General features: G+C 37.9%; 1 protein-coding gene across 5 annotated transcripts; it reads right to left on the minus strand.

Annotated features, from left to right (window-relative positions):
* Positions 1-598: 598 nt before the first annotated feature.
* LOC139950360 (ATP-dependent RNA helicase DHX58-like) lies at positions 599-24,664 on the minus strand. 5 transcript variants are annotated; one of them, XM_071949017.1, is made up of 19 exons: positions 24,332-24,664; positions 22,498-22,741; positions 21,628-21,756; positions 20,126-20,464; positions 19,286-19,411; positions 17,410-17,500; positions 13,949-14,121; positions 12,285-12,404; positions 11,774-11,911; positions 10,636-10,844; positions 9,607-9,831; positions 8,834-8,908; positions 8,282-8,444; positions 7,432-7,530; positions 6,853-7,013; positions 6,088-6,229; positions 4,846-5,067; positions 4,245-4,412; positions 599-3,868 (listed from the first exon to the last, which is right to left on the minus strand). In XM_071949017.1, exons 2-19 carry the CDS (start codon positions 22,637-22,639, stop codon positions 3,219-3,221), a joined length of 3,372 nt encoding a protein of 1,123 aa, XP_071805118.1. In that variant the 5' UTR covers positions 22,640-22,741; positions 24,332-24,664; the 3' UTR covers positions 599-3,218. The 5 variants fall into 5 exon arrangements, with proteins under 5 accessions (XP_071805118.1, XP_071805085.1, XP_071805092.1 ...); XM_071948984.1 differs by having other exon boundaries at positions 22,498-22,757; XM_071948991.1 differs by having other exon boundaries at positions 22,498-22,762.
* Positions 24,665-27,354: the final 2,690 nt, after the last annotated feature.

The raw sequence follows: 27,354 nt of genomic DNA on the forward strand, positions 1-27,354 counted from the left end.
ATGCATATGGTTGGAAAGATGTTTTAAAAGTAGAATACAATGATCCACACAAGTTTGCCTCGAAATTGCGTGGTTTTCCTTCTACTGTGCGAACTAACATGGTCGGCCATTTATGGGAGTCAAAATTTTGACCCCCATAAATGGCCGACGTGTTAGTCGACGAGGTAAAAGGAAAACCACGCAATTTCGAGGCATGTTTGTGTGGATCATTGTATTCTACTTTTACAACATCTTTCTACCCATATGCATTTTATAAAAAACGGTTACAAACGCTTTTCAAAGACCAACTCGACCGATCCAAGGCAACGTGTTCCTTTAAGACTTTGTAATGGAAATTCCTCCTGCGCAAAATGAACACAGCTTTGCCCTCAAAGATGAAATCAAGGCATGTGTGCATTTTTCATGTGTCACTTTTGTTCTTGTCTTTTCATGTTTTAACATAAAGAGAGAATATGGATTTGTCACGTTAGTATAAATTATATGAATATATTAATGATGATTTTCTTGTACAAACTATAATAATTTCAATTTATTTTAATAGAATAAAAACCTATTAAACACACCATGCACAAGTACAAATTTTGTTATTTCAGTGTTTATTCATGACTCATAGGCACATTTACTAAGCAAACAATTACTCTGCTAAGCAGGTAATAACAACAAAAATATCTGGTCTTGGCAAGTTTACATTATTGCAATAAGTATCCTACTATTTATTTTATGATCTTAGCATATCAAGTTTAAGAAAAAAGAAAAAAAGAACATAACCAATAACCATGATTTGTTATAATTAATAAGAAAACCCTCACTTAACGCTCATTCTAGGATATAAATCCGCATGAGTAAAGAACATTTGCCACCACTTCTCACTAGACCTCAAGATTTTCCCTACATTATGGTTGTCACCCATGAACTATTTCCTTACAAAATCCAAAAGTAATTAAATAGGGCTAAACCAAACATAAAACAAAATATTTATTAAGATAAAATTCAGCAAATCATGTTATAACAAAATTATTACCTAAATATACAGAAAACAAAATTTGTTCCTTTACCACGTTTGCATTAAGTACTGTAGTTACTGAAATTCTAAAATCTTTACTTAAATTTTTTAAGAGGTAGACCGCCAACCTCAGGGCTACATAACTTAGTTGGCAGAGCGCCATCGCGTTAAACTGGGGGTTGCCAAATCAAATCCCGCTCTAGTGAACCCACAATTCTCAAAAGTAGAAGAATTTTTAAACCTTGCAGCTTCTTAGTCAATGTTTATTGCTTATACTGCTTCTACTGATTTCCTTGAGGAAAAACTTCTTCAATGGTGCTAAAACAATTAAGTGCTGCAACGCACAAACTATAACCATCCAACTAAATCATTCTAAAAGGGGAGGCATTTGTTTGGTAGTAAAATTAACAACAATAAAAATGTACTTGCTGGAAGTGTTGTGGCCGAGCGGTTAAGAGTACCGAATTCAAACTCTAGTGTTTCTGATCAACAGAGTGTGGGTTCGAATCCCCAGCCGTGACACTTGTGTCCTTAAGCAAGACACTTTACCATTGCTTCGTCCTTCAGATGGGACGCAAAGCTGTTGGTCCCATGTGTTGTGTAACGCATGTAAAAGAACCAAGTGCACTTATCGAAAAGAGAAGGGGTTCGCCCCGGTGTTCCTGCTTAATGCGCCGTAGCACCTTGTAAACCCTTATAAGTGCTACATAATTGGGTCTCAGAATCCATCACTGCAATAACCTATCTTTCTGAAAGTTTGTATTAACTTGGTGCCTTGAGTACCTTGTTTGGTAGATACGTGCGCTATATAAGACTTCGATATTATTATTATTTATAAGTACAGCAGCTTTCAATATATAGCATGAGACTGAATCATTTCACTTTGAAGTAATAAGAAGTAATGTGGTTATGGGAAAAATACTCAGTTTTTATCCCTCAAATTTACTGACGACAAGAACGTCTCACAGATTTTGTATTCCAATTACGGATTATTCCTCCTGCGTGACCATATAATCACTCAGGATATCTCAAAAAACTGGACCACTTTTTGAAGTTCATTTTTCAAAGGTTAGTTTTTATGTATTTATCTACACTTATATATGATTGAAAGTACAAAACATTTCCCAAACCAAAGGTGTAGCTTTCTACTATCATTATCTTCAAACCGTGCAAGTTTAATGTGGACAATCTGTTATGTGTTTTACAAAAAGTACCTAAATCCTTTGAATAAACTTGTCATTAAATTTGTTTTTGCCATGAGCGACCATCAACCGAACACCCAAGGTTTTCACTACCGGCTCCCAAGCTCATACCTTTATTTAAAAGGAAATCTTTATTTTAATTGATTCAAAGGCAGTGGCATTTGTCAGACACAGGCTGTATACTCCCCAGGGAGCTGAGATGGTTTAAGGAATGATTTAAGGCCCAGTGACCAGGGGTATTAATGTTAACACACTTTGAGACACCCCTCCAGCGTGAAAAGCGCTTTATAAAAACGGTCTATTATTATCAAGCAGAAAAAATATCTGGTAAAAATGAGCAAGATACCAGCCACAGATGATACAATTGGCATTGCTTTGGGGCTGGTAACCTTTGTGAGCATGTTGTCCTTGGCAAGCTCTAAATATTGCCCCAAAATAGACCTTCAACTCTGTCATCAAAATGTATGACCACTACTGATTTGTACGAAAAAAGAGACTGGCTTCTAGTTCTAACGCAAAATAAAACAAGGAAAATTTTAACGGGCAACCCGCCATACTAAAAACATTCACATTTAAACACAATATTGAAATTTAAAAACATTGAGTATATGATACTGCTTTTTTTAACCTAAATTTTAAAGCCATCGTTGTGGCTTGGTTTGAATGAATGAACCTCTTTGCAATCTGATAGTTATCCATGATTAAAAAGGGTGTATGACTTCTGACTAGCTAGATAGCTCAGTTGGTAGAGCACTGCCACATAAATCCAAAGTTCAGAAATTGGTTTGTACTGCTGTATACCCAGTCAGTTTCCCTTGTGGTTTATTACTTCCTACTGGTAGTTCTCTTGACACTTGAATACGTATCTCGGTCTTGTTTGGGACTGTGCTACAAGTCAATTTCTGGTCTGTTTATAGTCTCATAAATAGGAATCGAACTTGGTCTTGTTTGGGACTGTGCTACAAGTCAATTTCTGGTCTGATTGTAGTCTCATAAATAGGAAGGAATTTCCCTTACAACTTTATCAGTTTTTTCAGAAGGTCACTTGGCACCCGCACAGCAGTTGCTGGCAGAAGATTTTCAAGTTTTTTAGCGTCGAAAGGTGCATTTTTCCACTTCCTGTAAGTGTGCCCCTCATTAGTGACTACATTCACCAGGCTGAATTGAGCGATCCGTATAGATGGATAGTATGACGATTGGACACGTGCCAACGAACCCCAATCGTGCTCGCACTTCTCGCAGTAGATCTTCCCAATGATCGTTGAGTCTTGGCCGAGTTTCTTGGGTTTCGGGTGAGGTTTCATTCTCATCTGCTGAGGGAATTGAGTATCCAAGACAACGTAAAGTGATCCCCTGTACACTCCAATCTCGTCAGAGAAGAAGGCGTGCTTCCCGCACATCCCGCAGCAAAAACTGAACCGCTCTCCTGCGTTACTCTCGACGATATCTCTCTTCTGTTGTTGCCGGACTTCTCGGTTGATCCTGTCTCTTTCCTGTTGGGATTCCATCTGCTCTCGAAACGCTACCTCTGATGAAGCTTTGAGGTTAAGAGCTGCTTGTGTCATCATTGCCTCGCGCTGACGGTTGGCACCGTCGCGATCGGCCGCGTTGGAGTCGATCAGAGAGATGAGGTAACTTCTGCCATTCTTAGCTCGAGTGCGACCTGCAAGAGATTTGAGGCAAAATTCAAACCTGTTACATGTATCTCAATCATCATTGTGATAATTTCACAGGCACCATTCTTTTTAAAAAAAATGGGATTTTGGTTCATTTCAAAATGACCACAGGTGTGCTGCAAATCCTAAGCTTGATTTAAAAAAGCTCTAACTCATGTAGTATATATATACATATATATACTACATGTATGTAGTAATAATAATAATACGATTCTTATATTGTGCTTTATAGAGCAGTGCTATTTAATAGCAGTGCAATACCTATGTATGCTATGATGAATGAAGCAGTGCCATTTCAGGTGTTTGAAACAATTTAAGTTCTTTTACACACTATGAACAAAATTCCTTGATGGATAAACTCACCCTTTATCTGGACATGCCCAAAGTCACTTGGCACATAATCCAGCCGTATGACGAGATTACAAGCCGGTACGTCGGTACCCTGCTCAAGCAGGTTGGTTGCTACCAGCATGTGATGGTCACCTCTGCGGAAATCCTCAATCACTTTGTTCTGTTGGTTGGAGTTCATATCTGAAAAGGTTGAAAAAAGAAAAATATTTTTCAAGTTGCTTTAAATGTGATTTGAAGGATTTATACAGGATACGCAGGGATAAAAACATAACTTGTTGGTTTTAGTCTGAAAACTGAGTGCTTGTATATATTTTCTGTGAAATGTTTCATTCTGAAATGAAGTCATATTCCAGAAAACTGTAACAAAAAATGCAACAGCTGCCTTTGGACAACATTGCAATGTGTTTACATGCTGAAAATTGAAAACGGTTTCTCACTTTACTCCCGACTTGAAACCCAAGACACTTGGCCAAGACTCCACGATCATTGGAAGATCTTTTGCGAAAAGTTTCAGCATAGTTAGGGTTCAGTGGACCATGCCAAAACTTGTTATTATCCATACAGTTTGCTTATTTCAGATGAAAAAAACTGATCATGTGATCGTCACACTGACCTCTTGACCCAGCAATCCTTCCTGGATTCAGGGATTTTAATTCCCGAGTATCCAAGATCCAGTCTTGAAGAGCTTGAGTGGTATCAATGGTCTTGACAAACAAGATGGCCCTTGACTGAGGACGGTTTTGATACTCTTCCAAGATGATCTCGCATAGTTTCTCAAGAAGTGGATTCTCATTGTCGCGGTCGTCTTTGATCTTCTCCAACGCCCTCTGCTCATCTTAAAACATTTTAGAGAACAGTGAAAGAATTAATTTCCAGTGCAAATCATATTGATTCTCTTCAACTTTAAGTTAATGGGTACCTGAGAGGCAGGTGATTGATTTAGCTTGGTGTGCTACATACTGTATGCACAGGCTACTCCCCAGGAAGCTGAGTTTTAATAAGGAGTGAAATATAATGGCCAGGGGTAATAATGTTGGAGCGCCAAGAACATCACTGAGTGACATATTTGAGCGCTACATAAGAAGCCCATGTGAGTAATCTTACAAAGTTTATTTGTGATTCCTAAGGTTCATTTTGGTTCCTATAAAACATGTGTATTGTTGGGGCCTCGACACACATACATGATAGAGACAACTTTTGCCGGCAACCAACTGCAGTACATGCAACAGGACCACCTTATGAGTAATGTTTCAAACAGTGTCTTTCGATCCCTCGGAAAATGAATATTCAAATGTGAACATTCAAATATGAATGCCTTTTCTAATATGAGATTACCAAGAACTGGTTACCTACACTGCCTCATGTAACATTGCTCCACATACATGTACAGTGTACCTTGCAGGAAAAAATACTGTGGGGTTTGATACCCCCCTTAGGGGTGTGATACAGCACTTGATAAGAACCAAGTATTATTATTATACAAGTTATCACACAAGCGCGAGTGGAATACGGAAAAATATTGCGCTTCTGCCGAAGGCCGAGTTGGATATGGGACAAAGACGCGCTATATTTTCCGTATTACCACGAGCGCGCTTGTGATAATGTATTTATCTTCAAGCAAACTTGGCGCGTGAACATAGAACACACAAGACGAAGGTAGTGGTATTAGCCGTGCAATATAGGTTTTTATCACCACTCCATTCTGCGAATCTGATTGGAGAATTAGCGCGTACTTGAAGATAATTACTATTGTTATTGTTGTTGTTATTATTATTATTATTATTGTTATTATTATTATTATTATTATTATTATTATTATGATGACCCATAGTCTTTTGAGGTTCAGGTAACTTACCACTGAAGATCTTCAAGAGTTTAAAGTCATTTTCAACGAAACTGCCTATCCGGTCTTTCATTGTGTCAATCATTTGATCGATGTACTTATAGGCGTCTTTACTCCGTACCTGTTTATTTATTAGCAGTGCTGAGTTATAACCCTGCATAAGAAGAAAATATATCCAGGATCAATAAAATCTTTGATGAGATAAACTCCGGGTGTATAACGCGCTATGTAGATATTGACTATTGTTACCCTAAATCGCACGTTAGCAGCTGCAATGTTGAATTGCGAAGGACGCTGTTAAAACATGGTCAAATGCATGCTAAAGGCTCTTTTTTGCACCCAGCCACATTGACCCATATTAAGACACAAAGTACAGCAAGAGATTAAATGTGTTTCAGTTTCCACAGGGAGGAAAGCCAGATAAAAAAACCTTGTGGCATAGGAGAGAGTCAACCCACAACTCTACTCGCTTTTGGCCTTAAATGGGAATCAAGCCTGGCCAACAATTGCGAGAGGCAAGCACTTAAAGCCTAGTTCATACTTCCTGTGATTGCGAATGCTACATGAATTTTGATGTCAAAAATTCGCAACAAAAACTTCACAGTTGACTTGAGCTCAAATTCTGCGAACATTTGTTGCAAAAACAGCTTTGTGACATCTAAATTCGCTTCGAATTCACATTCGCAGAAAGTATGAACCGGGCTTTACATAACCACCAGTCCTAAGAGAAAAAACTCCCTCTTATAACTAGAATCAATTTTTGAAATTTGTTCTTACCATCAAATGCCTGATGCATGTTTGGAGAATGCGATAATCAGTATCTTGCGTGATAATTTTTTGCGCATTTCTCTTCATTCTGTCGCACCATTGACGGTAGGCCTGGCTTCCCTTCTCACCTGGGATTTTCTCGTTCCTCATGTGCCGACGAATTGCAGAACCTGTCAAACAAAATACAGGAAAACGCTCTCTCTTTAGTTAACCAGGCTTTTAGTTTGCTCTTTTAACAAATACACTAATTAATACTACCTAGCTGGTGCAGTTAGCTAATCAGAGTATGAAAATACATGGTAAAAACCATAGTCCACAAATTTGAAGGTACCCGCAAGAAATCATCTGTTTTTGCAAATTTAGTTAGAAGTTATCCTCCATGTTTATAACTAAATTTGTAATTCTGAACTAGCTTGTACAAATTTTAATTTAACATTAGGTCAAAAATAAAAAATCCTTCACACTTTAGCTTGTTTTGCCCAGTAACAAACCATCGACTGGCGTGTATGGTAGACTAGAAATGGAAATGTCCAACCCCACAAGCAAATGGTGCGTGAGTGACCCACTTAGGTCAAACTCTGTACTTACTTGGAGATTCCAGTAGCAGCTCTTCAACTTTTTTCATAATCTCCTTGATTTTGTCAGCAAAAGGGTTAACTTGCCTGCAGTTCACCTCAATCGGTTCCACTTCAAATATAAATAAATGAAATATCATTATTATTTTGAGTGAAAGAGAGCGCACAGCACAACGGACGCTAGGCTCTAAAATCTGATCTGCAGTTCAGAACAATAGGCCAGGCCTTACACATGGCGTGTCGTGGCAGAGAGGTCAAGCTCAATGAACTCAAGCTCTGGTGTTTCTAACCAGCAGGCTGTGGGTTCGAGTCCTGGTTGTGGCACTTGTGTCCTTAAGCAAGACACTTGATGCTTCATCACTAAGATTAACATTGCTTTGTGTAAGTCACACACTACTTATCGCTATAGGTCTTGTGTTTTATTCACTGTTTTTGTTTTTGATTTTGGATGAGAACATTAGTGTCCATTTCTTCCATCTTGTAGTTCTCAATAAAAACACATCTGAAAAAACCTTTGAAGATTTAATACAATGAAAAAGTCATATTTCAACGAAAACAATCGAAAAGACAGCATGGTGAGTGACCTGACTCGAGCCACTCAAGTATATGAACTATGTTTTTGATTGCGGCAATCAAAATAAGCAACAATTGTCCAAGTTTTTGGATGAATTCTCAACTTTGACAGTAGTCTAGATGGAAATATTTGTCAGGAGGATTGGCACTGGTATAAACTGTACAATCAGTGAGCTCTCAGAAAAGAAATCTAACCAAATTTACTTGCCAGTAAATACAAATCTTGTACTATATTTTTATCCAACGAACTCTAATAGGTTTCCTGTTCTGAGAAGAAACTATGCCTTTACCCTCTTTGGGAATGTTCACGCGGTTCTTCAGCTGTTCTGTGTGCCTTGTTACCATGGAGATGCTTTGGGCATCCATGTTGGCACATATCTGAATGGTATGCTGATTTGCTTGGTGCTGATGGCCTGCCTTTCCGGTCCCTAGACTGGCCGTCATTCCAATAATCTGTCAGATAAAGGGAATTGCAAATCTAGAAGATGTACAGAGGTTTTTTTATTTTTTATTGCAAGACTGGAAGATCTAACCTCAAGCATTATGTTAAGTTCAGTGAACAAAATCAGAGATTAAATGTTTTGAATCAAGATAAATTTGAGCGGAGACAATTTCAAAATCAACCCCCAACCCCGACAATTCATGGCATGGTTTAGACTATACTTTCAAGTCTTTGAGTCAAGATGAGGAACAATCCTTGGTAACCTTTATGAACTGTTCGTAATTGTTTGCTCTGCTCTCTCTCTCTCTCTCTCAAGCTCGATAAAAGCTTGTTTAGTTACCAGTTAAAAAAAATATAGAGACAATTTATTGCAACCACAATTACAGTCCATACAGCTTACCTGTGGTAAGTTGGTATTTCCACTCTGTTTCTCATCGAGGTAGCGTGCCATGATAGTGTTGTAAGCATGGTCTTTCTAAAGCGGATAAAATAAAATAAAATAATTTGTTAACTAGGTGTGCTCCAAAATGTTACGCTCTATTTCCCTCCAATCAAATTAAAGACACTGGATACCTTTGGTAATTGTCAAAGACCAGGTCGTCTCACTTGGTGTATCTCAACATACGCATAAAATAACAAGTTTGTGTAACTTTTAGCTCAATTGGTCGTCGAACTTGATAATGAAATGAATGAAAAAACCACGCTTGTCACACAAAGGTGGTGCTTTCAGATGCTTGATTTTGAGACCTAAAAACCTAACTCTGAGGTCTCAAATCAACTTCGTGGAAAGTTACTTCTTTCTCAAAAACTACGTTACTTCAGAGGGAGCCTTTTCTCACAATGTTTTATACTATCAACAGCTCCCCATTACTTGGTACCAAGTAACTAGGTTCTATGCTAATAATTATTTTGAGTAATTACCAATAGTGTGACTGCCTTAAAGCAACACAAGGAGTTGATGACACAAATAATCAAAAACAGTATTGGAAATCTAGCAACCAATTATGGGATCTATTTTTTATAAATGAAAATTGCGAAAAAAATGAAGTTTGGGCTCAGCATCTGATAACACGTTTGAATGTTTTGTGCACACTCTGCCATCCCATGGCAACCGGAGCGGTTTGGTTATCAACAGGAATAAAAAGGTTTATACTGGGAACAAAGATGGCTGACCTGACAGAGATGGCACTCGTCAAACACCAACAGTGAGAATCGATCCAGAGGGATGTAGTCCAGGGCATTCTCCAGGAGTTGGGCAGTCAGGACGATCACATTCTTGCTTGTCATCTCTTTCTGAAGGGTCGACTCCGAGGCACCGAATAAACCGATGACCGAGAAGAAATCCATGGGGAGGAGTAATTCCCTCAACTTATTTTTCTGCTGATCGACCAGATTCACCTGTAGAGAAAATTAAAGATAACTTTCATTGTTTGCAAATTTTTATAACTACAGTAACAAGTAATAGATCACAAGGGAAAATACAAGAATGGTCAAGTCTGCCCAGGTAGTACTTACAAAGCAAGACAGTTCTTTTCAGAACTGAGAAGTCTCCCGATCTCTGAAAAATCTACTCTGCAGTAGTAGAATATATAGCAAAACAAGTTTTCAAAAGAACAATCTACCAAGTTGATATACACACGGTTTTGGCGCAAACCCAATATACATTGATGCTGCACTATGCCTCAAATCCCATATGCTGTGTAAGTGCAATAAAAAGTTAAATTTGAGGTTTGCGGACGAGCAATAGCTTCTTATAAGATAGTTGTGCAAAGAGTACTCAATCCTATACCCCAAAGATTAAAGATACCAACAATGGTACAACAAATGCGGGGCGAGGGGAGGGGGATTGAGCTCCTGTGCTCAGAAGAACTCTTGCCCCGAAGAAATACTTATCCCAACAAGAAATTAATATTCTCTAAAAGTTTCTGGCAACAAAAAATTACCTTTTGATCAAAAGTTGAACTTTATAGCCCGATCTTAATAACCCGATTGAAAAGCGTGCCATTGAACTTTCCAATATTTCCTGATTTAAAAAAAACAATTCCCCTTTTTACGTGACTTCTCCCAAGTCTTGTCACTCTTTGTATCTTTGACGTATTTTTAAATTAAGTGAGGGCCCCAAATGATCAGCTGTGGTGGATAGGTCACAAATTAGTGGTAAATGCACAGCCGTTCAGCCAAAGTCAACCAAGCCTTTCTTACCGTGGTAACAAGAAACAGGGCACATCTGTCTCGGATCGGTTTGGGTCGTTGACTGATGAAGTGATCATGGATGATGTAAGCCGCCACGTGAGTCTTACCGGATCCAGTCGGTGCTACCAAGACGGTATTTTTACCTCTGACTGCATCCTCAGCAAGCTCCAGTTGGTCGTCATATAACAGCGGCCTCTGCGCTGCAGAGGTTGTTTTATCTAGAGAGAAATATTTCAAGGATAGTTTTAAGATAATGTGTAGGATTTGAAACTTTGCTTGGTGGAAATACGACATGGAAAGGTTTGCGGTAACACCATGTAATGACTATTTCTAAATGAGTTGGGGTGGTTCTGAAAAGAACCGATGGTTTCAACTCTACGTTTCGATCAGTATGCTCTTCTGGAGAACTGAAAAGAATCGTTGGTTTCAATTCTCTCCAGAAGACGATCAGAGCATACTGATCAAAACGTCAAGTCAAAACCAACGGTTATTTTCAGAACCACTCATTTAGAGATAGTCATTACATAGTGTTACCGCAAACCTTTCAATATATGACAAGATACATGTTTGTGACAAATTAGCATAGTTAACATATCCTTGGAGGGGTAACTAGCTTTTTTCGCTAAAAATTGTTAACTGGGAGCTTTTGAGATAGATATCTTGGATGGGGGTGTTCATTCAGAAATGATTTGTAAATGAAATATAGATGGGTTCACCTCTAACCCCCAACCATCCAATCGATGATCTTGCCTACAGTAATAATAATAATAATAATAATAATAAGTATACTTGGTTCTTACATGTACGTAGCATTTTTTATCTTCGGCCTCGTTGGGGGACGTTGGGGGACGCAGAAGAACTATAAATTTCCACTCGTGCTTGTTTGATAACTTAATAAAAACACCCCTATAAGGGGCATATCAAAGTACACAGTAATTTTCCTGCAAGGTATGTTGAGCTTCAATTTGAAGTATGAGACCAGCCTTCGATTTCACAAAGAGTCTTCACTCGTCTTAACTTAGGATTAATCTTAAGGTCTGCATGCTACAGTGCAGGGTTGGGACTCGTCCTAAGTCCTAAGATTAGTCTTAAGTTAGAAATCAACGGCTATTCCTTTAAGGCACTGAGTAATGGTTTAGTAGCTTACCCTCTTGTGGTGTGAATGAGTCTCCTGTGGCCATGGGGCCAGCTTGTATATCATCTTCGGGAGGCATCGCAGCATGGTCAGGTTGGTCTTCCCCGGCGAGTCTTGGCTCGAGTTGTGTCCTACATGTAAATGCTTTTTCTAAACACCAAAGGGTACGATACATCATTAGTTCAAACAATTTCACCTTTAAGTGTCGAACAAATTTTCAAAGATCAAAGATTATCCAGGTTTGTTTCACCTGGGATCAAATTCATAAAGCATGTAAGCACAAAAACTTTCAAAGCACAGAAAAGTATTGCTTAACAAAATTATTGTATCAGCCAAAAATACATTGAGTTTTGTCAGGCAGTATTTTCTGCTTAACAGCTTTAGCGACTTGGCCCCTGGTAACAGTAAAACTACTTAATTCGTCATGTTCGTTTTGAAGCTCAACGACCTGGGAATATGTTGCCAGAGATGTGGGTTATAATCTACATAAACAATTTAATAACTGAATGAAAAGATGTCTTACTTGACACATGACCTTTGTCCTCCTTCAAGATGTTGATGGTATTGTTATCTCCACCAAACACTGTCGTCAAATTGGTACTGTTGGGTGCATTCACAGTGTTGTGATAATGGTGGTGGACAACTGATGATGAAGCAAACAACAAGATTGTTTTGATGTGTATTTAGTTTCTGAAACACCATGGTGTCTATACTTGCTGTGTAGATAAGGTTCTGGTGATACTCTATATTCATTCATTCATTCATTTCTTTTATTTTTAACACACACAAGGAAAAGTGATATAATTTACATTTCATTATATTATAATGATTAAGGAAGACATAAGTAGTAAAATAGGAATTTGTGTGAGGATGGAGGTCTCCAAGAAGCATCAGCTTGTCGTGTAGAGACCCCACTCATACAATAACAAAACAAAGAACAATACAACTATATGAAAATACTATTACAACTAAATTACAACTTAAATATTGGCATAGCTAGTATATAAAGTAAACTTGAGGTTTGAATAAAGAAAGTCTGCTTATAAATATTTGCTGATTAATTGAGTTTTTAGTTTCCGCTTGAATAAGAATAAACCCTGTATTTTTTTCAAAGAGGTATCCAAGGAATTCCAAAGCTTAGGCCCTTCATGTTTGACACTTTTTGGAGTTAGTGTGGTACGAGCATATATATATGGTTGATGAAAATCAGTAGACTGCCTAGTGAAGTGAGAGTGGATATCTAGATTTTTTATATAGCGCTTCTACTACCCCAAAGTAAATTTTGGGGTATTCTCAGGGGATTTGTCTACTACAGGGGAGTAGACTTTTGAAATTCAGGAGACTTCTCAGTTCTGAAAAGAACTGTCCTGCTTATATCCGGGGCAGAAGGTAGAAAATTGGCCAGGACTATCTGCTTTCACTTAGTGGATCGAGGGGACTTCTCATTATCAACTCAACTGCTGGGAGTGAGTTTTTAATTGGTTTCAATGTTTCAACTAGTTTGCTCTATATAGTCATCGTCAGGAGACTAGAGTGTGAGAGATGTTGGTCAATAGATTGTGTTGTTGATATTGAATACTGCAATTGATGAAATGCAACAACCAATTCAAAAGATTTACACAAGTTTAACATCCTGCAAACTTTGTGAAAAATCCCTTGAGACTATGAGTGGGATAATCCCAACAACTCATGTAGGAAGCTAGACTTGGGGTGGTACACGTTGGGGACTTGGTGCAAAGTGGAGAAAAATCAGATCAAAAGTGGTGCGCTATTTACACTAGGCCTACAAACAAGAGCCGAAATGGGTTTACAGAATCTTAGAGCCAGCTGTAGGTTGTAGAGGACTCTTATTGCTGGCAGGGGCAATCTGTTGGAATGCTGAGATGGGTGGGGCATATATACTACAGGCATGATATTTGGTTCTTTGGAAAAAAGGGGAACATTTTATTGAATATGACCGGCTGACCTACATGTACACATGGTGTTGGCTTATAAAAAAATATACTTTTCAGACTAATTAATCACACTTTTCTGATTTTTCAAGAACAAAACGATTTGGATTTCAGACTTAAGAAGGAAGAGAAGCCCGTTACTAGATGGTAGTTCAGGTTTTAGATCTTAACTAATCTTGGGTAGAATGGAAATTTGTATTTGTCGTTTATGAGTAGACTGAGGAATGTTACGAACCTTGTGGAGGGCGTTCCTCCGATGGACTCCTTTTTCTTTTGAAGAACCCTTGTTTAACAATTCCTTTTCTTTTCGGACTGCAAGACAATTTCCGACTATGTATTGGGTGAGGGCGTTTCATGCTGGACGAACGGGATCGTTGTTTAAATCCTCGACGTGACGCGTCTGGTGAACTGAGAATAAAAGCATAATTGGTCATTGTAATGTGCTGAGGCCCGTGAATAGAGTAGAACACATTATCTTAGCAATTTCACTTTGCAATTTTTTAAAGGAACATATTGCCTTGGATCGGTCGAGTTGGTCTTTGAAAAGCGTTTGTAACCGTTTTTTATAAAATGCATATGGGTAGAAAGATGTTGTAAAAGTAGAATACAATGATCCACACAAACATGCCTCAAAATTGCGTGGTTTTCTTTTTACCTCGTCGACTAACACGTCGGCCATTTATGGGGGTCAAAATTTTGACTCCCATAAATGGCCGACCGTGTTAGTTCGCACAGTAGAACAGTAGAAGGAAAACCACGCAATTTCGAGGCAAACTTGTGTGGATCATTGTATTCTACTTTTAAAACATCTTTCCAACCATATGCAGTATATAAAAAACGGTTACAAACGCTTTTTTTTTTACCAACTCGTCCGATCCAAGGCAACGTGTTCCTTTAACAAGAAAACATAGACAGTAAGACTACCGTCTGGCATTCCAGGGCAATTAGGTGAAGGCAGGGCAGAAATCACAAAGAAAACTTAAATTCAAAAACAAAATAAAAATTGTACAAAAATACTTTTCTAGTTTTTGAAAGCTGATACAAATTTTCTGTTTTTTAATCAAAACTACTGTAAATACCACATAAGATGTTTCAGTTTGTTATAAAATAAATGTCAATATTTCGTTTGCTCAAGAATTTGGTACTAAAATACTCTTATTTGTATTACTGTAAAAGTGTTCTCAATTTTAACAGACTTCTTTCAGACATCCCCTCTGCGAGGGCTTGTACACTAACTTTATATTTAATGTGAGCTTCCTTAAGAATTATCAACCCAGTAATTTGCCTTTAAAGCTCTGTTTGTTTTGATTCCAATGAACTTGTCAGTGCAGGCCAGTGGTTAGACTGCAGTACTTGCAATCATGACAAGGTTGTGGGGTTCGAAACCTACCAATCTAACTACTGGTTTCACAATAGAATAAGTATTGTCATCTAGTAAGAACCACTGGGTTGTGCAATTCATAATCATAGACTATGGGAGTGTCGTGGCCGAGCGGTTAAGAGCACCGAATTCAAACTCTGGTGTTTCTGATCAGCAGAGTGTGGGTTCGAATCCCCAGCCGTGACACTTGTGTCCTTTTAAAGCGAGACACATAACCATTGCCTCGTCCTTCGGATGGGACGTAAAGCCGTTGGTCCCATGTGTTGTGTAAATGCATGTAAAAGAACCCAGTGCACTTATCAAAAAGAGAGGGGTTCGCCCGGTGTTCACTGGCTGGATTGGCAGCCAATTGCACCACAGCACCTTGTAAACCATTACATGGTGCTTAAGGATATAGGTCTTATATCTCAAAATTCGCCCCACTCCTTGCAGTAATATTACCTGGTGCTTTGTATCCTTTGGCAAAAGGCGCGTTATAAATACGGTTATTATTATTATCAAACCATTGTTGTATTCGAGAGAGAGTGGCTGTTGCCAGCGTGGTGTTTATATCCCAATGGAAAGTTGCAGAGTTGCCTTGATGGAAAGATCATCTAACAAACAAACAAACAAACAAACAAACAAACAAACAAACAAACAAACAAACAAACAAACAAACAAACAAACAAACAAACAAACAAACAAACAAACAAACAAACAAACAAACAAACAAACAAACAAACAAACAAACAAACAAACAAACAAACAAACAAACAAACAAACAAACAAACAAACAAACAAACAAACAAACAAACAAACAAACAAACAAACAAACAAACAAACAAACAAACAAACAAACAAACAAACAAACAAACAAACAAACAAACAAACAAACAAACAAACAAACAAACAAACAAACAAACAAACAAACAAACAAACAAACAAACAAACAAACAAACAAACAAACAAACAAACAAACAAACAAACAAACAAACAAACAAACAAACAAACAAACAAACAAACAAACAAACAAACAAACAAACAAACAAACAAACAAACAAACAAACAAACAAACAAACAAACAAACAAACAAACAAACAAACAAACAAACAAACAAACAAACAAACAAACAAACAAACAAACAAACAAACAAACAAACAAACAAACAAACAAACAAACAAACAAACAAACAAACAAACAAACAAACAAACAAACAAACAAACAAACAAACAAACAAACAAACAAACAAACAAACAAACAAACAAACAAACAAACAAACAAACAAACAAACAAACAAACAAACAAACAAACAAACAAACAAACAAACAAACAAACAAACAAACAAACAAACAAACAAACAAACAAACAAACAAACAAACAAACAAACAAACAAACAAACAAACAAACAAACAAACAAACAAACAAACAAACAAACAAACAAACAAACAAACAAACAAACAAACAAACAAACAAACAAACAAACAAACAAACAAACAAACAAACAAACAAACAAACAAACAAACAAACAAACAAACAAACAAACAAACAAACAAACAAACAAACAAACAAACAAACAAACAAACAAACAAACAAACAAACAAACAAACAAACAAACAAACAAACAAACAAACAAACAAACAAACAAACAAACAAACAAACAAACAAACAAACAAACAAACAAACAAACAAACAAACAAACAAACAAACAAACAAACAAACAAACAAACAAACAAACAAACAAACAAACAAACAAACAAACAAACAAACAAACAAACAAACAAACAAACAAACAAACAAACAAACAAACAAACAAACAAACAAACAAACAAACAAACAAACAAACAAACAAACAAACAAACAAACAAACAAACAAACAAACAAACAAACAAACAAACAAACAAACAAACAAACAAACAAACAAACAAACAAACAAACAAACAAACAAACAAACAAACAAACAAACAAACAAACAAACAAACAAACAAACAAACAAACAAACAAACAAACAAACAAACAAACAAACAAACAAACAAACAAACAAACAAACAAACAAACAAACAAACAAACAAACAAACAAACAAACAAACAAACAAACAAACAAACAAACAAACAAACAAACAAACAAACAAACAAACAAACAAACAAACAAACAAACAAACAAACAAACAAACAAACAAACAAACAAACAAACAAACAAACAAACAAACAAACAAACAAACAAACAAACAAACAAACAAACAAACAAACAAACAAACAAACAAACAAACAAACAAACAAACAAACAAACAAACAAACAAACAAACAAACAAAAAGCTCTGATGTTTGATGTCACTTACTCAAATGAAGTTGTCCTGTGTAATCTTGCAGAGGAGGGCTCTTTAAATCCACCCCATGCACTGCGGTCGATCTCTTCCATTGAAAAGGAATCTTTGGAAAATGAAATAACAAATGTGTATTATTACCACTCCAAGAAGAGTTCACGCAGCTGGATTGGCCCATTGTAAGAGCTCTTAAAGACACTGGACACTATCGGTAAATGTCAAAGACCGGTCTTCTCATTTGGTGTATCTCAACATATACATAAAATAACAAACATGTGAAAATTTGAACTCAATCGCTCATCGAAGTTGCGAGATAATAATAAAAGAAAGAACACCCTTGCCACACGAAGTTGCGAGATAATAATGAAAGAAAGATGCCGGTACATCCTTGTCACACAAAGTTGTGCTCTTTCGGTTGCTTGAATTCGAGACCTCAAACTCTAAATCTGAGGTCTCGTAATCAAATTGGATGAAAAAACTTCTTTCAACGGCGCACCCGGGGGGGGGGGGGGGACTCGGGGGGCTTGAGCTCCCCCCCCCCCCCAAAGAGGGTCCCCCAAAAAGAAAAAAAAGAAAAAACGGGGGAGAAAGAGGGAAGGAAAGAAGAAGAAAGGAAAAAATAATAATGGGGGAGGAGAGGACTGGGGAAAGGAAAAAAGAGCCGAAGGAGAAAAGTCGCAAATGCGTGTGCAGTTTTTGGTTTTTATTTCCAGTGGATGTATTTTCTTTTCTTCCTTCGTCATTCGCTTTTTTTTCCCCTGCCAAAATAACTCTTTTATCAGGGATATTCGATAACGCGAGGGGCAAGATTTTGCTTATGAACTGATCTTATGACAACTCCCTTGTAATTGTGTAAACTTGCAACAATAACATATTAAGCATTTGAAACCCGTTGTCCAGGATAAAATATATCTCACGTCGTTCTTGGTCGCTCCGGCATTCAATGGTTTTCTAGTCACTACACTTAAATTTGAGAAACGCCGGATAGTAATGTTTTTTTTACCCGCAATGTTCTTACTGAATATGCATGAAACCAGATTATCGACCAACCCGATCGAATGTTGATCACCACGCGTTGCTTCTTTTCCACATTTTTCATTTTAGTCGGCTATGTTCAGGGATTAAAAGGTCTGCAATCCTTACCTTAACAAATTACACATCACATTTATGCCCTGGTTAAAGTTATAATTTCATTTTTGAACAGTAATCTGATAAAAATTATTATTATGCGACACCACTTTCGCAAAACAAAGGTTTATCTGTAGGTTCTGGGTTTGTCGCCTCCTTATTCATGGAATTTGCCGCCCAGTGATGAAACGTAGGTAGCACCGCCTATAATGTTCTCTTTTCAACCACGTCCGCAGCATTACTATTTAAAACAAAAACCTTTGCTGAGTTATTGACTGATTTTTGCAGTCGCAAGATTATTATAGACGATACATTTACATGAATCAGAAGTGCTTAAAAGGTATGTTTTTCTTCTTAATTTATGCATAAAGAGGCTTGATTTTTCGCCCCCCAAAATGCCAGAAAGCTCAGAGCTCTGGTTCTCCCCCTGGACCCCCACCGGGGCTTCGCTCCTAGACCCCACCAGGGGCCGTAAGGCCGGCCCCTGGACCCCACCCAATAAATTGGTTCGAGCCCACCCAAACAAAACATAATCCTGGGTGCGCCGTTGTTCTCGAAAACTACTTCAATTCAGAGGGAGCCGTTTCTCACAATGTTTTTTACTTTCAACCTCTCCCCATTACTCGTTATCAAGTAAGGTTTTATGCTAATAATTATTTTGAGTAACTACCAAAAGTGTCCACTGCCTTTAAGAGTAGGGCTTTTGTTTAGAGCCCACTAGAGAGCCCTCAATAATGATCCAGCGAATTGCTTTTTTACATACCACCTGTTGGTTGACCCTGTGTTGTATCATTTTCCATAGGATCACCATCTAGGGTGAGTGACTCAAGACTTCCGGAAAGATAAGAGTAAGGGTTGTTTTCTTTCTGTTTGTTTCTTGACATCTGGGCTGTAAAATAATTTTAAAAAGTCTAGGTTAAGAGTATAGATTCTGAAGAGAAAGGTGTATTTGAATAACTGTCACAGGGCTCAAAAATAATCCACTGCACCCACAGCATGCTGTTTTTGTGGTGATATTGCTGTGCATGGTGCCCTGTGCAAGGTTTTTTTTCATAACAAAAATAAAAATAAACATTTTTTAGGGTTTCTGGATGAATGAGTCGCTTTTATGAACTTTCTTCCCATACCGCCACTCACTGACTTGGTAATAATATCGACACACGTCGTTGATTCTGCACACTCAAAATTCTGCACACTCAAAACAACCTCACAAGCGTATTCTACACATGACCAACCCAATAATTATATAACCTCCTGTTTTTCCACTGGGTTCGAAGAAACTACGACATGGACCATTTGCGGACCTCTCCAACTTATAATATGAAAGCATTTATTGGATCTGCATAGGAAGCATTCAGCAATTTTTTTTAACAGTTCTTGTCTCGTCTCACTGAGACAAAAACTATTTTTATGAAATTGTTTTACTTATTTTTCAAAAACTACCGCATCTCGGCAAATAATATTTTAAGGGAAGTTTTCTACCATCATTATCTTCAAATGATAAGACCAATGTGAACTTTTGTGTTTTTTGTATCACCAGAAGTAATAATTTAACTTATTTTTATTTAAAAATCAAGGAGCCCTAATATTTCTTTATTTTCACCTGTATCCCTTCCTGATCTTAACTCGTCAGCGATACTCCCATGTTTGGTCAATTCCAGAGCTTCAAGAAATACCTCAAACCAACCCGGTTCAAGGGTCCTGAGGGTCAGTAGCAACAAAGTAGTCCTGGCCTGAGAGATCTCTCCCACATCGCATTTACAAGTCAAGCTAAGCTTCTCATCAGGACTTATGTACGTAAGGTAGATGGCCATTTCTGCAGGATCTATGTCTTGAAGTTGTGGGTAAAACTCAGTGATGAGCTGATGCTCAATGTCAAAATCCTGAGGGCTTTTTACTCCAGCAATGAAGTCTGCAAGTAGAGCATTGGTTGTGTCCTCACCTGGAATGTTAATAACAACTGGGTTACATTCACCCTGACACAGTATTCAAATTCAAAACTCCCTTTAACTTCAACTTATTGATATGAAGGCAAAGTTGGAATTTAAAGGAACACGTTGCCTTGGATCGGTCGAGTTGGTCTCTGAAAAGCGTTTGTAAACCGTTTGTTATAAAATGCATATGGTTAGAAAGATGTTTTAAAAGTAGAATACAATGATCCACACAAGTATCACTCGAAATTGCGTGGTTTTCCTTTTACCTCGTCGACTAACACAGTCGGCCATTTATGGGAGTCAGATTTTTGACTCCCATAAATGGCCGACCGTGTTAGTTCGCGACGTAAAAGGAAAACCGTGCAATTTCGAGTGATACTTGTGTGGATCATTGCATTCTACTTTTAAAGGCAGTGGACACTATTGGTAATTGACAAAGACTAGCCTTCACAGTAGGTGTATCTCAACATATGCATAAAATAACAAACATGTGAAAATTTGAGCTCAATCGGTCATCGAAGTTGTGAGATAATAATGAAAGAAAAAAACACCTTTGTCACACGAAGTTGTGTGCGTTTAGATGGTTGATTTCGAGACCTCAAGTTCTAAACTTGAGGTCTCGAAATCAAATTCGTGGAAAATTACTTCTTTCTCGAAAACTATGGCACTTCAGATGGAGCCGTTTCTCACAATGTTTTATATCATCAACCTCTCCCAATTACTCGTCACAAAGAAAGGTTTTATGCCAATAATTATTTTGAGTAGTTACCAATAGTGTCCACTGCCTTTAAAACATCTTATATGCATTTTATAACAAAAAACCGGTTAGAAACGCTTTTTACAGACCAACTCGTCCGATCCAAGGCAATGTCAGAATGTGTTCCTTTAAGTGTCTACTCAAGACAAGTCTTGCTCTAATGATAGACAGGAGACAAGAAGAGAGTTGAAGAAGGGTGGCGTGTGAGTTTGGAAAGCCTGGGGTGCATTCCACTCACACAAAATAGCAACAATAGCAATATACAATAGCAACCATGGGCAAACGTACTGTACTTCTGTGGTGTTGATGGGTGATTTTTAAAATGGTAGCCAGACGATAATATTTCCTTGTCACAACATTTATTATAATGTGTTTCGGGGTTGAGAACACTACTTTTATAAAAATGTATCATACCAGATTTTCTGAGAGCTTTCATGAACAAAGAAACTTTGTCTGGAATGTGGACTTCTTCTATCATCTTCAGTAGCAGATCAACTGAATGCTTAATCCCATTCTGATGTTTAGATAATATGTCAAGCTGATCTGAAATAAAAGACAACAGAAAAACAAATCAAAACATCTGCAAAATATCCATCAAAGATGACAAACTAAAACTCCAAGAGGGCCCACTTTCATGGCTCTGCTTATCGCCGAATTCTATGCTTTTGAGCAACATTCTCCACTTACGTGCAAGCATCTAATGTCTGCATGCGCTAGCTTTGCAAGTGATGAATGTCTAGTAACGAGGAGTACTCACGCACACAAGGAAAACGTCCCTGCCAACCTGTGAAATACGCTTGACGTAAGCGCAGAAATCCCTGCTTCCATACGCACCGTTTCTTAGCTAATGGTAAGCAGAGCCATGAAATTCGGCTCAGAACATCTGAAATTATTTTGTATTATATAGTTCATACTGTGTCTCTATTCAGTAGGAGACCTTTGGACACGCTGGATCACAGACATGAGGCAGGTAGACGTTCTTTGAAACAGATTCAGTTGAGGATTCAGGTACCAGATTTATAAACTCCTCCTACACCAAGACGATTCTGTCGACATAACTTTTGGTTATCCAAGCCCTAGCCCAGACATACTTGCAATCATCATACTTCTTGTTTTACTGAAGATGCACACAAATGTTCATTTCTTCCTAGGACATGTAGGGACTGGAACCATCTACCAGAAGACAATTGACTGTTCATGTTTGCTTACAATAAACAACTAAAAAAAATTAGATCATCTGTCATTTTCATGCTACACTGATCCAACATTAAATTGTCTTCTTACCCACAGTAATCAGCTGCAATTTCACCAAATGCGCCAGTAGACTCACATCCAAAGTGAGAGAGTTTATCAAAGGATTCCTGAAGACTACAGTAAGCAGTGAAGACTCAGGGTCCCTCCGCTTCCGATGCGGATTATATGCCATCTTGTTAAGTTAAGACACGGGGGCGTAGTAAGACTTTAGTAGCAGTCTCCGTCCCATACTTGCTTGGAGGCTTCATTGGATGATAACATTCTCGTTTTCATCCTGGATTTACACGAATCTGTACTACAGTCATTTGACCAGTTCGGGATCATTGACCAGTTCGGGATCACTTCAACTTTGCAATAACCAAATAATTATATCATTTCTCATTATTACCAATTTCTGTTGATAAATGTGAAGATTAACATCCATTAAACCAACAAACCCAAAATAAGGTGCCAAACATCATCAGCAAATAAATAATGGCCGTTTTCCTGAAGGTTGTCTGCAAAATTTGTCATTTTTTTGTTGAAAAATGTTGGTTGAAAAACACTCTTAAAACTTCTTACCTTTAGAATTGGAGTGCCGGGGCAAAAAATATTTATGTAAAATGATAAGAATGTGTAAAAAACATTCCTGTAATTACTGTGCAGTCATCTTGTTTCTTTGAGGAGACAAAGTTATCAAAATCTTCTTTGAGGGGGCAACTTACCCTTGACCAGTTCGGGATCACTTAACATCTCATTGCGTCAAATGGTGCCGCACTAACTTACTAAGTCTGGTAAAATCATACTACTGCAGTAGAAAGTTTATTTAGTTGATTTTGAGAAACATTACTTCAACAAATTCTTGTAGATTTTTTATTTTGTGAGAAAATTAAGCTTGGAGGGGTCAATAATGCTTTTTAGGTTCGCTTCACTTTTTCATTTGCCTTTGCTGTTGTTTTGTGGTTTTGTCGCTGGGTTTTTGCGCTGCTATTGAAGACACTTGCATGACATTCACTAAAGAAAGGAAGTCCAAGTCCATGCCAACACACCTCTGATGTGTCGTGTCCTTGAGAGACAGTTTTATGAATGGGAGTATGGGTTTGCAATAAAGGGCACTCTACTGATTCAGAATAGATTCAACTGATCCTGAACTGGTCAAACAGGTGACGATACTTTTCTCAAAGCCTCTTCAAAAGAACTAATCTTTTTTTGTCAGTGAATACTTGGTGAGTTTTATGACATGTTTAGGTAAACTGATAAACTTTTTTGTTTAAGATATCAAAGAGATTGCAACAAAAAACCATGTGAATTCAAGAAGTGATCCAGAACTGGTCAAACGACTGTATCGGTAACAATTATCAGGTGGTGGAAATAAAGGAACCGTTACTGCTAAAAGAATACAAAATAAAAAAAGGTCTTCAAGGCAAACATAAACAAATAAGCAATCTGCACAACAAAATTCACTACATGAATTTGTCAATATTACATTCACAGTGACAATGCCACCCATAATATGGTTTATCTCTCACAATGAATTGATTATCCAAATCACAATGATTAATGCATGTTTGCCATCACAATGCATAATATTATGTATGGGGCCCCCATTGGTTTGGGTAAATCTGGGATAATTATTTATCTGTTTGTTTGTTTTCTTCCCATCAAGGATTCAAGGGAACTCGGCAAACTCCCACAGCACAAGGGGATATAAACACCAAGCTGGCAACAACCAATCTCTCTCACAAACATTGGTTTAGTTACCGGTATATACACCCAAACCAAATGATGCACTACTATAATAAGGCGATGGCATTGGTGTTTTACCTTAAGATGGTACAGCATATGCTCTGATGCATGCTCACTCGCTTACGTCGTTACGACTTACCTAGACTAGATGGTGTGATGTGTCTTTAGACATTTTTTGCCGGCTCAACCATACAGATACAGATCATCATGTGTTTGTAAAATTGTAAGCCTATAACCGGGTGCTATGCCTGTCGTGAGTTGAATCAGATAATCGGCCGAATTTATATGTGTTGTAATAAATATGGAAAAACTTTAGTTTGTCGTCCTACATCATGATGGTGTTTCGAAACCCAACATTTTAATGTAATTCCTCATAAAATAGTGTATCTAGCCATCGTCGAGCGAAGATCTGTCAAAGAAGACTGAATTGTGGGAAATCCCCTGTTTGTGCAATCGCGGGGATGGAAGAGGGCGCGCTCTGCTGCTGACAACCAAGCCATGACGTCACATTGAGAAAAGGGCAGGGGGTGATCCAGCGTAACCGGCGAGTCGTCTCAGGGGAGGGATCGGTCCGCCGGGGACGACTATTGTTCATAATTGTACCAATCCTAGCCTTGCTCAAGGCAGTCGATTTATTCACCCCGAAAAAAGACCGCCACTGTATAAAAACCCACCCGTATTCACTGTGCGTAAAATCGCACGACACGATGCCCCCGTACACTATCCGCATGCGGAGGCCGTAGGCCGACAGCCTTGTAGGGTCTGCGGTTAGTGGTACGAGTGCGGATGACTTATGTGCACAGTAGTCGTACGATGTGACAGTGTGTATACGGGTGGGTCATGCGGTGTGATCGCACGCACCACGCACAGAGTATACGGGTGGGTTTACAGCGGCGTCTGTTCGGAGCGAATAATGCGACTGCCTTGAGCAAGGGTACCAATCCTGACCTTTGACTTTAACATTTTTATTCCCTTCCTCGTCCCCCATGGAACTGTTTTGATGGCCTGGAAGACTTAACGTTTGAAGAACAAACAACGCCAGAACCTGTTCTGCGTGACAACACAGAAAGGAAAAGTCTACTTGTTTCAGACGAATAGCGTCGAAGAGAGAACGGAGTGGATGAGGGCTATTATGAGTCCTAATGATATCGCTTAAAGGCACTGGACACTATTGGTAATTACTCAAAATAATTGTAAGCATAAAAACTTACGTGGTAGCGAGCAATGGAGAGCTGTTGATAGTATAAAACATTGTGAAAAACAGCTCCCTCTGAAGTAACATAGTTTTTGGGAAAGAAGTAATTTCTCACTAAAATATTTGAGCTGAGGTCTCTAAATCAACTTCAAACATCTGAAATTTTTCATTCTTTATATATTGTCTCGCAACTTTTACAACCAATTGAGTTCAAACTTTCACCGTTTTTTTTTTTTTTTTTTTTTTTGCATTTGTTTGGATACACCAAGTGAGAAGACTGGTCTTTGACAATTACCAAAGGTGTTCAGTGTCTTTAATGATAATAATAATAATATAGTATTAATATATCTTCATTTTGGTTTTACCCTTACACCGTTATTGTGTTTAAGCACTGTCTACTCAGTACTTTCCTGAGTTCTGTGAAAAAATCACAGGCTGTATTACTAGGTTGGGATTTGAATCCACGACCATTGCAGTTTTAGAGCAGTGTCTTACCAATTGGACCAATGAGATTGCCCGATAGCTAGAGGCAGTAATTCTAATTGAAGCAGTTTGAATCCTGCTCTTTGATCTAAATTTGCAAAGGTCATGGGTTCGAATCCCAAATTTGGTAAGATTATCTTTTCACAGAACTCGGGAAAGTACTGAATAAACAGTGCTTCCACACATCGATGCAAGGGTAGTAGAACACCTAATATTCTTTATCCCAATGTAAAGTTAATGTCTATTAGTAATATAGTTTTATATATAAAACGTCATTGGACAGCCACTGCCAGAAACACCAGGGCAAACCTTGTACTGTTTTAAATAGTCTGTAGTTTTTTTATTCCACCCAAACAATTTCCTAAAGACCTTTCTATTGCAACGTCACAGCAAGAGTTTTTGCCAACCCTGGTGGGAAAACTATGGAAAGCCATAAATGCAAAGAGAAAACAGATCGCTTCCGTTTGTAAGAAACATTGTGTTGATGTCGTTGAAGGGAGGCATTTTATTTAACTGGAAGTTTGTAAAAATTGTGAATTTGGACAGAGGCAGTGGACACTATTGGTAGTTACTCAAAATAATTATTAGCATAAAACCTTACTTGGTAACGATCGTAATGGGGAGAGGTTGGTAGTATAAAACATTATGCGAAAAGGCTCCCTCTGATGAAGTGGAATACTTTTCGAGAAAGAAGTAATTTTCCTCGAATTCAAGCATCTGAAAGCACACAACTTGGTGTGACAAAGGTGTGTTTTCTTTCATTGTTATCTCGCAACTTCGATGACCGATTGAGATCAAACTTTCACAGGTTTGTTATTTTATGCATATGTTGAGATACACCAAGTGAGAAGACTGGTCTTTGACAATTACAAATAGTGTACACTGTCTTTAAAAAAAATACGATTGAGTGTTTTACAAACATTCGGCTTTCAATACCAATCAAGGCGGTTTGTTTTCAATAAAAGAAAGGTCTATTGATCTAGCATGGCGTGGACCTGAGACTGCCATTTTATCCTTGGTTGATTCTTTGGACTGCAAAAAACCCAACTGCCCCTTATAAGGATGCTTCGAACTACCATTGTCATCTTCATACCAAGTATTGTTTTGGGATTGGAAAAACACAATAACTTAACAGAGCTCAAATTTTACACAGGACCAAAGTGCTTTAACTCAGGAATGAGAAATTTCAGATTTTTAGTGTCAGCCTGATGAATGAGGTGTTTTTTTTTGACCGCATAAAGAAATCCTTCCCTTTCTTTTCTCATTTCATCCATTATTGGTTTATTCTTTAATAATAAAACTCCCATGGCGACCAATTACAGGAAAATATACACAGATTAAAAATGTGAAAAAATTACACTACTTTGGTCAGCTTCTCTAGTGCTGATTCGACACTGTTCCTTAAGCCGGCCTCAGGTCGACCTAATTTTCTTGCACCCGCAACAAACTGTCGGCAATAAAATCGTGCGCCTGCGATTGGTTCC

Source organism: Asterias amurensis, chromosome 2 (genome assembly GCF_032118995.1).
Source record: "Asterias amurensis chromosome 2, ASM3211899v1".
NCBI lineage: Eukaryota > Metazoa > Echinodermata > Asteroidea > Forcipulatida > Asteriidae > Asterias > Asterias amurensis.

Coding starts and splice junctions, on each gene's coding strand:
- LOC139950360 (XM_071949017.1), bottom strand. CDS start 22,639: ATGGCATATAATCCGCATCGGAAGCGGAGGGACCCTGAGTCTTCACTG. Junction 21,757..22,497: donor ATTGCAGCTGATTACTGTGG/GTAAGAAGACAA, acceptor CTTTTATTTCAG/ATCAGCTTGACATATTATCT. Junction 9,832..10,635: donor CCCTGTTTCTTGTTACCACG/GTAAGAAAGGCT, acceptor TTTTCTCTACAG/GTGAATCTGGTCGATCAGCA.